Raw genomic sequence first — 15,000 nt, forward strand, 5'->3', positions numbered from 1 at the left:
TTTTCTTGGATCTATGGCTGTGATAAACCAATCAATCAACTCAGCGCGTCGATGCTCGTGCGAAATTATTTTTTTAAGCCTTAGTTACAGACTGCTGCGGTGTTTTTTATTATCATTTTAGAGAAAGAAATAACTATTGAAGAGAGCATAATAATGTTGGTCATTAATTTGTCCTGTTCTTTACTATGTTAGATGCACAGGATGAGTATTGATAAGAAGCATGACTTGACCAAAGCAGACAACAGTGTTGGCATTCTCCAGAGAGGTTTGTTTTCTCTTCTACAGGCACTTGAAAGAATTTTTTTTTTCGTCAAGGTTTTTGATGAATTCAGCATAGCATGTACTTTGTTCCAAGAATTTACTTTTTGACTATGCGGGGTGCGCAGTGTGGAAAACGCGGAATGTGTGGAAAACGTTGAGTGTGTGGAGAATGCGGAGCGTGTTGAAAATGAGTAAAAAGAGTATTAATTGTTTACTGTTTAACGATTTAGTGACAGAAATATTCTAAAAAATTGCACAATTCCTATCGAGAAAATCTTGATGTTGTCTGTTTAATGTTACTTTTGAATACGAAGCCTTGATTGATTGATTGATTGATTGATTGATTGATTGATTGATTGAGTGATCGATTGATTGATTTAGTGGGCTTCTGTTATCATCTGTAATCAACGTTTGATATAAAAACAAAAGAACAATACTCATTGTGACGGGCGGTCGCTTTTTAATCAAAGAATTATACGTTACAAATAGCCATTTATCAATTCTGTGGCATTAGCAACAGTATTGCAATCCCTCAATTGATGGGATAGGAATTGTGAAATTTTTAATAATATCACTGTCAATAAATCGTTAAACAGTAAACATTTAATACCCTTTGCACTCATTTTCCACATACTACGCATTTCCACACACTTCTCGTTTTCCACACTCCGCATTCTCCACATACTCAACGCTTTCCACACACTCCGCGTTTTCCACACTCCGCATTCCGCACCCATATAGTCCATCCAACCTTTCCGATATGTTCTTAGTCACTTAACTGTTCTGAAAGTAAATACGTTTTGCGTCGCCATCTTGCTGGGGTCACTTTCGAGCTTAATTGACGCTAAAGCGCCATATAGAGAGCGGCGTTTTAGATTTAAGAAAAAACGGAAATTATGTGAAAAAATTTGAAAATGGTTTTTACAACATGACGGCCACATTGCTTTCCTGTCGCTCTGAACTCTTGCGCTAAAGTCACAAGGTGTTGCCCACAAGATGGCCGCTGCGATTTTGTTTTGTTTTACTTCAAACAATGATGCTTAATCTAGTCTTTTTTGAGATCAATGAATAGTTCAAGTTAATTAATAGTCAGCGTCAGGAGGTCATCTCTTGTCAAGTTGAACGTAAAAAGTGGGCATTCACTACTTGCACAATCCCATAATACACCTCTATTACCCCCCAAAACGTTTGCATAACCATTGTTTGCAATTTCTCCTGGGACATGAAAATGTCCCAAGAGAAGTCGAAAACAATCATTATGCCTATGCAGAGGTGTATTATGGGATTTGTGCACGTAGTGAATACAGAAAAGTTCTTCAGAGGGTTTGAGATGTCAGTTGTTAACGTGAATCAAATCCGCGAATCTGATTGGTCAATTTTCAAAATTAAAGTAGAAACACATAAGAAATGGATGTCGAGATCTCCAAAACTCTGAATATTACGAAATTTCTGAAAGCACCGGACGAGACATTTTTAGCGCCGCAAGGCGCTTTGTTAGCACAGAAGGCGTAAGCTACCTAGGGGGCTCTTGGGGCATTCCCCCATTCTCCCACTTGTGAGGTGATGAATGTGACCGCAAATTACGATGTAGGGAAGAAAAATTCTTGTACGTGACTCTTTTTAACACCAGACGTTTAATTGACAACTTTTATCTTGTCGCCGGAATACATACAGTACAACTTAAAATTAAATCAGTGATTGTCCCATTCAAAAAATAACTTGGAGGTGACAACCGAATTGTATTGTAATCTAAAACAGGAAGGTTTCGTTCAAGCAAATAACTTAAAACAAACTTTAAACAGACGCGTATTCACTGTGCACAGGTTCAGCATTATTATCTTAAATTTCCTGGGGTCATGCTTCGTCGACTCTCTATAAGCCGGACACCTCTCTAAGACGGACAGCTGAGGCCGGTCCCGATGGTTTCCGTCTTAGAGAGAGTTGACTGTAATGATAAAAAATAAAATAAACCCCTCAAATATTGGCATCAAAGTACCGGACATGGAATAGGAAACCTCCAGCATTCAAGACGTTCGATTCTATCAACGTTTGTTAAATCCATAAAAAAATTGTCATTTGATTTCAGTGTTGTATATAATACCAAGTTAGTAAAATATTAGAAACAAAGCTCACTTGATATTCAACTGCGAAAAATGAAATTGTTGTCGAAGACTATTACTCGTCGCTTTAAAGATTCCAGATATTTACCAGATATCCAGAGAATTTTCCATCTGGTTTCAGTGTTGTACATAACACCACACTTGACTTGTCAAAATATTAGAAATACAGCACACTTTGATTTCGGCTCGACCGGCGAAAGATTGTTGTCGAAGTCCATTGCTCGTCGCTTTTAAGATTCCAGACATTTATTTTTCACCGCCTGTCTTGCATATCCAATTGACGTTCCATTCTTGAGCTCCATAAGGGTATATTTTGTTTAAAGATGCACTAAAACGCCCTTCGCGTTACAATGACTTTCGACGCCATTGCAGGTTAATTAAATGTTCTCCTGTGTGCACCAGAGAAATCTACGAATTACCCCAGCCCCCTAAAACCTAACAAAATAAGCACAGAAGACTCTATGCACACAGCCACCACCAACCCAGTAAAAAATGATGAAATATTACCCATTTTCCGACTGGGATTGCCATACTGGCAACCCAGTAATAACCTATTTTAACACTTGGTCAATGCATGTCTTGGCTCTTTTTCTCCATACAAACAATGGTGTTTTTCTAATCGTATCGGAATCCGTCTTACACTTTTCTTTAATGTTCCAGAGAAAATTCCAACCAAATTGTGAAGTATAATCTGCGCTCAGAGGGAATAGAGGCTTACATAAGCGTGGGCAATTGTGCACCGAGAAGTTACCCTTACCAGTCGAGTGGATATAGTGGAATGGACCTGGCAGTGGATGAGCAGGGATTGTGGGTGTTATGTGGATATACCGGCAACAGCGCTAAAGCATTGATTGCCGGTAAAATCAATAGAGTGACAAACAAAATTACCCTCTCTTATTACCCTAACACAGGTAAACCGTCCTTTTTAATGAAACCAATATTGTGCGAATGCGCAAAAAGTGGCGAATTTAACATATAACATGTTTTTCTACCAGTTAGCTTTACGTTTCTACAAGTTATTTTCTGGGTTCGATGAGAAACGTGGGTTACTAAAGTAATTACCTAAAAGCACACGTGTCAAGAATCAGCTATTTCTTTGGGGTTTTTGCACTATTTTTCGCAAACAAATCACCGCAGGTTTTAGCCTGCTTGAATTTAAGTGGATTTTTCCATATTATTGTATCTCAACAAGGCCCTAAAACGATCCAACGAGGTGTTACATTGCACTCTCATAAGTGAATTGGTGACAAAGTATTAGAATGGAGAATTTTTAATAATACTCTCTTTCTTGTATTTTTAGAACATATCTATTTGATTGGGAATGCTTTTGTTGCTTGTGGAGTTATATACACCATTGACAATTACAACCACCGATCCACCACAATCAACTTTGCGTACGACACGAAGACGGGAAGGGAGTGGAACCCCAACATAAATTTCATCAATCAGTATGGCGCCAACACCATGGTGGATTACAATCCAAGGGAGAAAGTGCTGTACGCTTGGGATAACCAACGCCAAGTCACTTATCCCCTTACTTTTGAGGATTGAATGAAATTATCAATCAGTTGGTGATGGGAATTAACATGCTGATCACGAACACGCTTTGCTGCTGTTTTGTAGTAGATGCCTGACTAAACATAGTCAACACACAGTTTGATCGATCTGTCGATGATGGAAAAGATGCTGTGCTACTGAAACTATAGACTCTAGATCGTTTCTTGGTTTTATTGCCAAAATATTGTAGTATTGTGATTGTCCCCTTACTTCAGGGGTACCCAACGAGAATATAGTTCAAAACCACTTCTTCATAGCATTGTTAAACGTATTTTAGTCATGATGATTTAACGGTAGATATCGGCATATTTTTATCCCCTAAATATTTTTCATCTGTTCGGATTTCCTAGCTGAAAGTCTAGTGATCCGAAAACTATAGGGATCAAAACTTACCTTTTCGAAAATTTCAGCCAGAAGAAAGGCTCCCGCAAGTTGTAGGTGACCTTTTTAGGGTAAAAATCCGTTAAAAATGGGCAATTATACCATTTTTCAGATGTTCGAAAATCCTAGCAGAAGCAGGCAAGCAAGAAATTTTACAACAAATATTCCAAAAATTCTAGATCTCAAATCGTCCGTTCGAACAGATATTTCCGAAAATTGACGTTGGGTGCCCCTGTTACTTTTGAGGAACATTCGGCTTACTTCTATCGAGTAGGGTCCAGTGGGAGGTCCAGTTTGGGGGTCCACGTTTTGTACCGTCCCTGCTCAAGACCTAGCAAAATCTTGAATTCCTATCAATTCCACGCACGAACCGTCGATTAATTACCGCAAGCATAAATGAACATCCCCCTTCCCCTCGGCAGCATTTCTACCATATAGGTGAACTGATTACTGCTGCATGCTCACAATGTCCTCAACACCTCCGTTGAAAATGATAATTTTACTTCGTCTTTTTTTTTGGCAGACAACATGAGAGAAATGCCGTAAAACGCATGCTAGCATTTTCCGGTGACCTCTCCGTTGCAGTTATATCCGCGTTGAGAAAATAGTGAAATTACCTGGACCGCATTGTAATTTAAATCATTATTTTTCTTTTCCTCTTCTTAAATGTACATGTATGTATTTCTTTTTTTCTTTTATAAACTAGGCTCTCAGATATTTAAAAAATATCACACTAGCCTCCCAGATTAGCGATTGCTATGTTCTCTGTTATTAATGGGTATCAGTTTTCTAATAAATCTGAACTTGAAGAAATCTTGGCTGTGACTGTAGTAAGGAGTTGTGCTTCCGGCTTGGCGTCGACTAAGCATCAGCGTAAATGGACATTCTGCAATGTTTACTTCCTCTGCACCTGTTTCTGCCACCATTCCTTCTTATGGCCTAATTTGAGTTCTTCGAAAGAACTGGAAAAAACCCTCAACTGAGGGAAGTATACAACAAACTTTTGGAAAGAGGGTTAAAAGAAGATCGGAAAGCCAAGTTAACGTTAGTTGCAATTATTCGTCGAAAAGAAAAGTGAAATTGAGAGGTCGATCTTTGTTTTGACCACATTCATGAGTCAGGCTCGACGAGCTGCCTGTCGTTAGTCATACATCAGTGCAACGGGATGTTTTGCAGTTTTTACTTCCTCTGTGTCTGTTTCCACAGAGTTTTCGTTTGAGGCCGGAGGCAGGACGTTTCGTCCTGTTGTTTACCATTTTACGTCGGATACTTTGACGCTAGAAATTTAAGATTCTTTGCCTTTTTTTTCGTTTCTCTATCTTTCTTTTTGAATTTGGGTATCTCAGGAAGCCATGGTCACACCATGGTCACAACGCCTCATTTTGCTTACTAAACGGAATAATCGATCTGATGGCACTGACTTCATTTACGCGATAAGTTAATTAGCTTTCCTTTCTTTTTCTCCAATCTCCAGAATGTAAACAGCATTTCCTGACTCCCAATGCTTTTGGAGTCGGCCTCACAACGGAAGCTATTGAAAACCGGCCTGTTTCCATCTACATTACTTTATTTTTATCTCCTTGGAGTCCTTTTAGAGAGTTTATTACTGAACTTCCTCGGGGAAAGCGATTAACAAACTTTTGAAAGCTCAGAGTTAATCAAAGATCGAAAAAATCATCATCATGCTCTTCATTTCATTTACCGGGGTTAACGTTTGACATCCGACTTCATGACAATATTGCGAGAATGCACCATTTCCGCAATTTCAGCCATCCTAGCAGTATAAATGGACAGGCTTCCGAAAGCTCAGTGGTAAAACAACTTGGCGCAACTAATAATCAAAAGGTTGTTAGTTTGACTCCTGCAAAAGAGAAATTAGACTTTGTCCGAGTCAACATCCAAAAGATCCCATTTCCTTTACTAGGGTAAACATTGCCATCTACTTGATTACGTAATCGTGCTCCTACCCTTTCTACCTTCCCCCCAACTCTCAAATATAGGCGTAATATTTGCGCAGTCGTAATTATTTTGTGATGATTCCATTTTGTTCGCGTTGTACTACTTGTACAGTGTTGGCGCAGTAACCCGCTATTTGGGTTCAGAGAAAAGTCGGTGAAGTCAATGTGGAGAACGAAATTTTTTTCATCACTGTTGTATGCTCACGATGTCCTCAACACCTTAAACACCTTAAAGTTGTTTCTTTTCTTTTCTTTTTTTTCTTTTTGCAGAGAAAGGGAGAGAAATTCCCTAAAACGCATTCTGCACTTGCATCATATTTTACTCGTTAGAGCTGTAGTTTCTCCGGTGGCCTTTCCGTTGCAGTTACATCCGGGGAACGCGCGCCATGTCGCCATTCATCATCACTTTCTGTTATGTTATGTTTCCTGCGTATGCGTAAAGAGAAAATTGAAATTGGCTGTGCACTTCAGAACGCGGGCTGCTGTGTATTGCTTGTAATTGCTGTTATTAATGTGCATCAGTTTTCTAATAAACCTGAACTTATAGCCTGCGAATACACCCGCCTCTCATCGCTAGTCGCCGCTTAGGCCGATCAGCGATGAGAGGCGGCTGTATTCGAAGGCTACTGAACTTGAAGCAATCTTCGCTATGACCGAAGTATGGAGTTGCACTTCCGCCTTGCAGTCGGCCACGCATCAGCGCAAATGCCGGAATATTCCGCTATTCCTACTTCCTCTGCAGTTGTTTTCTGATGCCATTCCTTTTCGACCTTTTTCGAGTCCTTCGAAAGCGTGTTTTTCCTCACTGAACCCCCTTTAAAGGGGTGAACACAAACTAGGTTTGGAAAAAGGGTTTTTAAAAGACCGGACTGAAGTAAATTTCGTCAAAGGGAAAGTTCATTCAGAAACTGGGAGATCGATCTTGGCTTTGACCTTGGTCATGAGTTATACGATCTGCTTGGCGTTAGTCATGCATCCGGTGCAACGGGATATTCTGCATGCAGTTTTCACTTCCTCTGCGTCTGTTGCTATCGCCATTCCTTGTTATCTTCTTTGAGTTGTTCGAACGACTTTATTTCTCGTTGAATCTCCTCAAGGGAAGAGTTCAACAAAAGTTTTAAACGTCCAGAGTTATAAAGGATCGGTAAGTGAATCTCAAGTCGTGTTTTTTTTTAAATACGAAACCAGTTTTTTTTTTCTAATTGATCTACTAGGTATATAAGTGTTTACTGTAATGTTTGCCAACTCATTTTTCTTTCAGATTTGCTGCTATCAAGTTATTCAACCACCGAAATGTTTCTATATCGTCATCTTGTTTGCCTTCTTCTCGCTTTCATGGCTGTAAGTAATTCCAGGCTCTTGCCCGTGTAAAATGTATTTTCAACTTGTTGTATAACGGTATTCTTGTCTGTAGCACTAAAGGTTCAGAGTTTCTTTGCGTGGCAAGAAATTTGCATTTAGTCGACTGAATAAGAAAGGGTGTGCATTTATGGAGCACCCGATTGCGATCGCAAGATCACTATGACATCATCCCCGTGCATGAAAAGTAGCTACATGCATCCGATATTTATTCCTAGCTGTCAGAAGACTGTACAGGGTGTTAAAAGGAAGGAAAAGAGAACTGAGGGACGACTATCTAAAAGATACCTTGCCCTTGACATTGAAGACTATCGCAGTTACGAACTCTGCTAAACTTCTGCTTTGGTAGAAACGCCAAAAGGAAAGCCTGAAAGTTTTAGACCTACTTAAAGAGGATTTAGTAAACCTCTTATTCGTTAAAGATTGTTGAATCTCTGAAAAAGGAGCAGAAAAGCTATAGGGGGCTTGATGAACGTTACGAGGAATTTTTAAATTCCTAAAAAAGAAATTAAAGATTGAGGGCCTGTTTATATGAGGCGAGCTAGCCCGATTAGGTAGGCTGGCCCACTTGCCGAGATCTCGGTCTGATTTCAAGATTCAAGATTTATTATTATTATGCACAATTTCTGAAAATAAATAATGGACATAACAATTCAAAGAAAGAAGGAAACAGACTAGTTATACTTGAGTGAGAAAAAGTGCGTAGTGGCCATAGTAGCAAATGCTTTCGAGATGGCCACTACCACGGGAACAGGAATTATATGACTGCTGCTGAGATCTCGGCCAGCCGGGCTGATAAAATTCTCATATAAACGGTCCAGCCCGGTTTGCCGGGATGAAAAATTCTCATGACGCGTGGGTTGCCTTGAAAACGTAGCCAGATTTGCATAATCACAGGATTATTTTTGCATCTTTCGTTTTAAAATGCCATTCCGTACTTGCTAGAGTTAAAATGAACCTTCGTTTCGAACCAAAGCAAGAAAATTCACCAGTTACCCAATGCGTGACTTTGACGGTTACAAGGCACGTAGACAAATTTCTTAAATTCATCCGGGTAAATAGGGCTTGAATCGTCCATGTAAACGCTTCAGTCCTTTTACCGGGCCAGGGGCCCGTTTCTCGTAAGTCCCGGTAATTACCGGGACCGTTACCGGGTATTATTATTATTTATTTATTATTATTTTTTGGATTTTTGGAGGTACGCATGTGGGTATGTGCGTATATGGTCGCTACGCCCCTGTTCAGCGTGCATACCATCACAAAAATTAAAATATATAGCATCCGTCACTTTTAAAACTTCATAGGAAGGGCGGGGCATTTCCATGTCCAGACCATTGAGAGTTAATCATTACAGGTATTTCCCAATACAGGCATTTCCCTGTTCCCAGGAACAGTTCCCATAATTGGGAAAACTTTTTTCAATGGCCAGGAAAATGGGTGTAATATTACATATCTTTTCTAATATGTACATTCAGCTTTGAAGTTAGCGAAATGAAGTGGAAAAGCCAACATTTCAATCAACCCCCCTCACAAGGCTGCTCAATATATGACAACCCCCCTAAATACTTCTCCAAAATAACATTACCCCCCCCCCCCCCCTCGTGTGCTAATAAATGAAAGCCCCCTTATTGTTTCCCTTTTTTGCAGTGTCATTTATGAACTCACGTGTTGACTGTTGAGTGGCTTTTGGACAAAGTGACCCAATAAAATAAATCATTATGTTACTATTAGAGTGCACCTCACTCCAAGTGTTTTTCACTGCAAAATTGAATCTTTCCATCTATGGCAAATACATTTTTCCATGTTCTCCTTGAAAATTGGTTTCAATGCCCAGTGAATTTAACAAAACTCTCTCCATGTTTTGTCACTTTCAAGGCCTAGCTAGCAAGAAGCAATAATCAAGTCTTTAACCGAGGTGATCCCTACCAAACTGCTCTGCATTGCAAAAAAGTTCAAAACAGTTTGTTCCGTTATAGCTGAAATTAACTCATGCCTTTCATTAGCTTTGCAAATATCTCTCTGGTGTTGAAATTTATCTTAAACAAAAGAAAATATTTTGAGTTAAATTGGGCTTAAGTTATGTAGAAGCAATTGAGTAATGGAGGCCAGGCAGAAATTTGCTGCTTTGTACTGACCACCAGAGTAATCAAGGAGGGAAATCTGGTCTTCCACAGGCCAAAGGCCCTCTCAGTGGTGTTCTTCATTTTTGTATGGGCCTTCTGGTACCTGTAGGGTTTGATTGCATACCCACAGTCTCCCAGGAGCCACCCATTCCCACCTCCTCCACCCTCCATACATGCTTGCAAGTAGTTGGCATTATAAATAGTCGAATCACGTAAAGAGCCATGCCATATGCAAACAAAAGTTGTAGATGACAGGTGAGCATTGCACACTGTCATCACATTAATAGCATGAAAACCCTTGTGGCAAACAGAGAGATATTCATCACTGTCTGGGTGCCAAATAGGAATGAGGGAGCCATCAATTGCTCCAGTCACTCTGGGAAAGCCAGCTATAGGGTAAAATATGGTCACATTTGCTTGAAAGATTTACAAACATGAATTTATTGTCACACTTGAACACCACCAAAACAAAACAGAGATAAAGTGGACCGCCGTAGGAACAACGTACGCAAAGAAGTTCGTTGTTTGATGAGCATTAATTGATAGGTTTTGTCGAGTTTGAGTCCATATAATAATTCCTTTTTTTCTCGAACACAATCATGTTTTATTCTTACACAATGAGACAATTTCCTCTTTGCTGTTTCAGACAAACATGCAGTTTAGCTGGATGTGTTTTGTTTTTTGCTCAATATCACGTGACGGTCGATCGCTTCTCCTTTCCAAATTTTCCCTGCCAGTAGTTTAGATCCCATTTATTTATTTATTTATTTGTATGTTTTTTTTTTTTACAACATGTCATTTGTTTTTTGCAAATGCTGCAGCTAGTTGTTCTCTATTAAGACTCTGGATGCTGCGAATTTATTGCCGATTCCATCGAAGTTTAATATATTAACATCTGTAGTTTTACGGCACCGAAAGTAGGTGAGTACGTCTTGACCATTAGCCTGTATTGGTTTACCTGAGTCTCCGCGAATTGCTGTCTCTCTAGATCTTCTTTACAATACACCGTTCAATCAGCCAATTTAATCTTCCTGTTGACAACCTATGCCTCTCAACGACTTCTGTATCGGTCATGTGATTCAGTACAAGCCTCCATTGGTATGTTCTTGGCCGACAAACTGCGTAACAAAAGTCCGTTTTCGGCAGCTATTTTGTTTTGATGCAGCAAAATGATTTTACCCGTAAACTTTAACGGGAGAGTAACGGGAGCTCCAAAGCTCCCGTAAGTTACCGGGCAAGTTATCGGGAAAAATAACGGGATCGAAATTAACGGGAGATTCGAGAAACACCCAAAAACTTATCGGGTAATTACCGGGTGACTTACCGGGCACGGTAAGTTACCGGGTCTTTCGAGAAACGGGCCCCAGGGGCCCGTTTCTCGAAAGTCCCGAAAACCTTTCGGGTCCGAAAAGCCCATGATTCGTGTAACTGCCAACCGCTTGTTTTGGAAAGCCGGTCTTTTAACATGTTTTCAAGGTAACAAAAAGAAAATGACTACCAGGTTTGATGACTTAAATCCTCTCCGTTCTTGAGATTCAAAGGGAATTGTGACACCCGAAAATGGTCCGTAAAGTTTCGGGACTTTCAAGAAACGGGCCCCAGCCCGCCTAACCGGGCTGGCTCGCCTCATATAAACAGGCCCTGAAAAATCTTTCATGAAACCCCAAATTCAATGTAATAGTTGAAACGCGTAAGGTTGCTCTTTCCCCAAAATATGGCGACCTTGCTCATTTTATGGGGCGATAGACATCTCTATGTCCAAATAACCGGCCGCTTTAATAATTTCCTTCTTTTTAATTTTTGATTCATATTTATTGCAATGTCTTTGCAGATTGATGCACTTGACAACGCCACAGTCAATTTGCGCACCAAAAGATCCTTGTCCACTCAAGATCTCGTTCTGGAACTGGCAAGTCTCAATACTTAATCTAATTAAACTTAATTCATGAGCATAGCGTCTCAAGACAGTATTAATATTCTTAATAATCTGATCAGAGTTAGTGCCAGAGTTAGTGTGGGGAGGGGAGAGCGTATCGGTTTTCTTCCTCTATAATACTAAAAAACGGCGGTTACAAGAATGGTCTACGAGACCATTTGGACGCTAACAGAAGTCCATAATCCAGTGTCGATCTCTTTCATTTGGCCTTGCCCCTCAAGTTTACGTTATTATGGAGTTTAAAGTGGTACTATGATCAAAAAATCATTTCCTTTTTTTCTTCTGATTTTGAACGCGTGTTCGCTTAACACCTAACTGGCAAAAATTTAAGCTTTGAGTTTTATCCAAAGGCTGTTTATTTTGAGTGTAAGGTTTGGATTTCATGGTCCGCCATTACTCACGTTCAAAACTGGCCGATTGGACCTCAGAGGGTTGGATCTAGAGAAAATGACGTCATTTACTCACTAGCTTAAAATTTCAGCGTGTAAACGCAATTTTTTATATATGCAAAACACGGGTTGAAAAGTCTGAAAGCCCGAAACTCCCGTGCTGCATATTAATTAGACCGCGTACACACGCATTGCATTCTCAAACTAGTGAGTGTTTGACGTCATTTTCTCCTCGACCCAGCTCTCTCAAGATTTTAAAGTTAGCAATGGCGGACCAATAAATAAGAGAATTCCAGCTAAAATAAACAGGTGTCTTTTTAAAATCAGAACTTAAAACTTGGGTGAGTTAATGTTGTTATCGAAAGGGTCAAAAGTCCTCAGGAGGTACAAATGCAAGAAAAGAATCCGACAAAGATGATGTACATTTTACGGTATTTTCTTGGATCTATGGCTGTGATAAACCAATCAACTCAGCGCGCCGATGCTCGTGCGAAATTATTTTTTTAAGCCTTAGTTAGAGACTGCTGCGGTGTTTTTATTATCAATTTAGAGAAAGAAATAACTATTGAAGAGAGCATAATGTTGTTGGTCATTAGTTTGTCCTGTTCTTTACTTTGTTAGATGCACAGGATGATTATTGATAAGAAGCAGGACTTGACCAAAGCAGACAACAGTGTTGGCATTCTCCAGAGAGGTTTGTTTTGCCTTCTACAGGCACTTGAAAGAATTTTTTTTCCGTAAGGTTTTTGATGAATTCAACATAGCGTGTACTTTCTTCCAAGAAACTACTTTCTGATTATGCGGGGTGCGGAGTGTGGAAAATGAGGGGTGTGTGGAAAACGCGAATTGTGTGGAAAACCTTGAGTGTGTGGAAAATGCGGAGTGTGTTGAAAATGAGTAAAAAGAGTATTAAATGTTTACTGTTTAACGATTTTAATGACAGAAATATTCTAAAAAATTGCACAATTCCTATCCTATCAATTCCTATCAAGAAAATCTTGATGTTGTCTGTTTAATGTTACTTTTGAATAGGAAGCCTTGGTTGATTGATTGATTGGTTGATTGATTGAGTGGGCTTCTGTTATCATCTGTAATCAACGTTTGATACAAAAACAAAAGAACAAGACTCATTGCGACGGGCGGTCGCTTTTTAATCAAAGAATTATACGTTACAAATAGCCATTTATTAATTCTGTGGCATTAGCAACAGTATTGCAATCCCTCAATTGATAGCATAGGAATTGTGCAATTTTTAATAATATCACTGTCAATAAATCGTTAAACAGTAAACATTTAATACCCTTTGCACTCATTTTCCACATACTACGCATCTCCACACACTCCTCGTTTTCCACACTCCGCATTCTCCACATACTCAACGTTTTCCATACACTCCGCGTTTTCCCCACACTCCTCGTTTTCCACACAATGCGCGTTTTCCACACACTCTGCGTTTTCCACACAATCCGCGTTTTCCACATACTCTGCGTTTTCCACACTCCGCATTCCGCACCCCACATAGTCCATCCAACCTTTCCGATATGTTCTCAGTTACTTAACTGTTCTGAAAGTAAATAAGTTACTTGTTGTTTGTTCTTGAATGTCCTGGTTTAATTTGGATTTATTCTGAGGATCAAATGGCTTTGTAAAGATGGCTTCTTGTCGTTGTTTTTGAAAAGCAAACTTGATTGATACAAATGATCTCAAATAACGACTGGATCTAGCAACCTATGTTTTCACCCCCACGAAATCTGAAGTTTGCGTCGCCATCTTGCTGGGGTCACTTTCGAGCTTAGTTAACGCTAAAGCGCCATATAGAGAGCGGCGTTTTAGATTTAAGAAAAAACGGAAATTATGCGAAAAATTTTGAAACTGGTTTTTACAACATTACGGCCACATTGCATTCCTGTCGCTCTGAACTCCTGCGCTAAAGTCGCAAGGTGTTGCCCACAAGATGGCCGCTGCGATTTTGTTTTGTTTTACTTCAAACAACAAAGAATGAATAGTTCACGTTAATTAATAGTCAGCGTCAGGAGGTCATCTCTTGTCAAGTTGACCGTAAAATGTGGGCATTCACTGCTTGCACAATCCCATAACACACCTCTACTACCCCCCAAAACGTTTGCATAACCATTGTTTGCAATTTCTCCTGGGACATGAAAATGTCCCACGAGAAGTCGAAAACAATCATTATGCCTATGCAGATTTTTGTGGGGTAAAAGAGGTATATTTTAGGGGATTTGTGCAAGTAGTGAATACAGAAAAGTTCTTCAGAAGGTTTGAGATGTCAGTTGTTAACGTGAATCAAATCCGCGAATCTGATTGGTCAATTCTCAAAATTAAAGTAGAAACATACGAAATGGATGTCGAGATCTCCAAAACTCTTGAAAAACATCTCTTCTGAATATTACGAAATTTCTGAAAGCACCGGACGAGACATTTTTAGCGCCGCAAGGCGCTTTGTTAGCACAGAAGGCGTAAGCTACCTAAGGGGGTCTGGGGGCATTCCCCCTCCCCCGGAAACTTTTTTGAAAAAACATTCAGAAACGTTTCCAGTTTTTCTGGAACCCAAGAATCAGTTTCCCAGGCAAGGCTCGAGTTCACTCAAATTCTCTTTAAGAGGTAAGTAAACGAAAATTATACAGTCAACTCTCTCTTAACGGACACCTCTATAAAACGGACACCTGGTGCTGGTCCCGGCCGTTTCTTAGTCATTTTACTATAACCAAACTCTCTATAAGACGGACACCTCCATAAGACGGACAACGGACACTTGTGAGGTGCTGAATGTGACCGCAAATTACGATTTAGGGAAGAAAAATTCTTGTACGTGACTCTTTTTAACACCAGACGTTTAATTGACAACTTTTATCTTGTCGCCGGAATACATACAGTACAAGTTAAAATTAAATCAGT

General features: G+C 39.7%; 2 protein-coding genes across 3 annotated transcripts in view; both read left to right on the forward strand.

Moving 5' to 3' along the window:
* The first annotated feature begins 206 nt into the window (after nucleotides 1–206).
* LOC138053365 (olfactomedin-like protein 2A) overlaps nucleotides 207–15,000 on the forward strand; it is an 18,657-nt gene continuing 3,863 nt past the window's right edge. Inside the window, exons 1-4 of one of the 2 annotated variants that reach the window (XM_068900015.1) lie at nucleotides 7,292–7,421; nucleotides 7,539–7,618; nucleotides 11,591–11,668; nucleotides 12,706–12,778. The gene's annotated coding sequence lies outside the window, so the exon portion shown is untranslated. Of the gene's footprint in view, nucleotides 266–7,291; nucleotides 7,422–7,538; nucleotides 7,619–11,590; nucleotides 11,669–12,705; nucleotides 12,779–15,000 lie in introns of those variants that run through there. The other variant, XM_068900014.1, reaches the window with a different exon arrangement.
* On the forward strand, nucleotides 1,669–3,932 carry LOC138054364 (myocilin-like). The gene is made up of 3 exons (XM_068900818.1): nucleotides 1,669–1,769; nucleotides 3,042–3,238; nucleotides 3,682–3,932. Exons 1-3 carry the CDS (start codon nucleotides 1,669–1,671, stop codon nucleotides 3,930–3,932), a joined length of 549 nt encoding a protein of 182 aa, XP_068756919.1.

This window comes from Montipora capricornis, chromosome 6 (genome assembly GCF_036669925.1).
Source record: "Montipora capricornis isolate CH-2021 chromosome 6, ASM3666992v2, whole genome shotgun sequence".
NCBI lineage: Eukaryota > Metazoa > Cnidaria > Anthozoa > Scleractinia > Acroporidae > Montipora > Montipora capricornis.

Coding starts and splice junctions, on each gene's coding strand:
- LOC138054364 (XM_068900818.1), top strand. CDS start 1,669: ATGGATGTCGAGATCTCCAAAACTCTGAATATTACGAAATTTCTGAAA. Junction 1,770..3,041: donor GCTTTGTTAGCACAGAAGGC/GTAAGCTACCTA, acceptor TTAATGTTCCAG/AGAAAATTCCAACCAAATTG. Junction 3,239..3,681: donor CGCTAAAGCATTGATTGCCG/GTAAAATCAATA, acceptor TTGTATTTTTAG/AACATATCTATTTGATTGGG.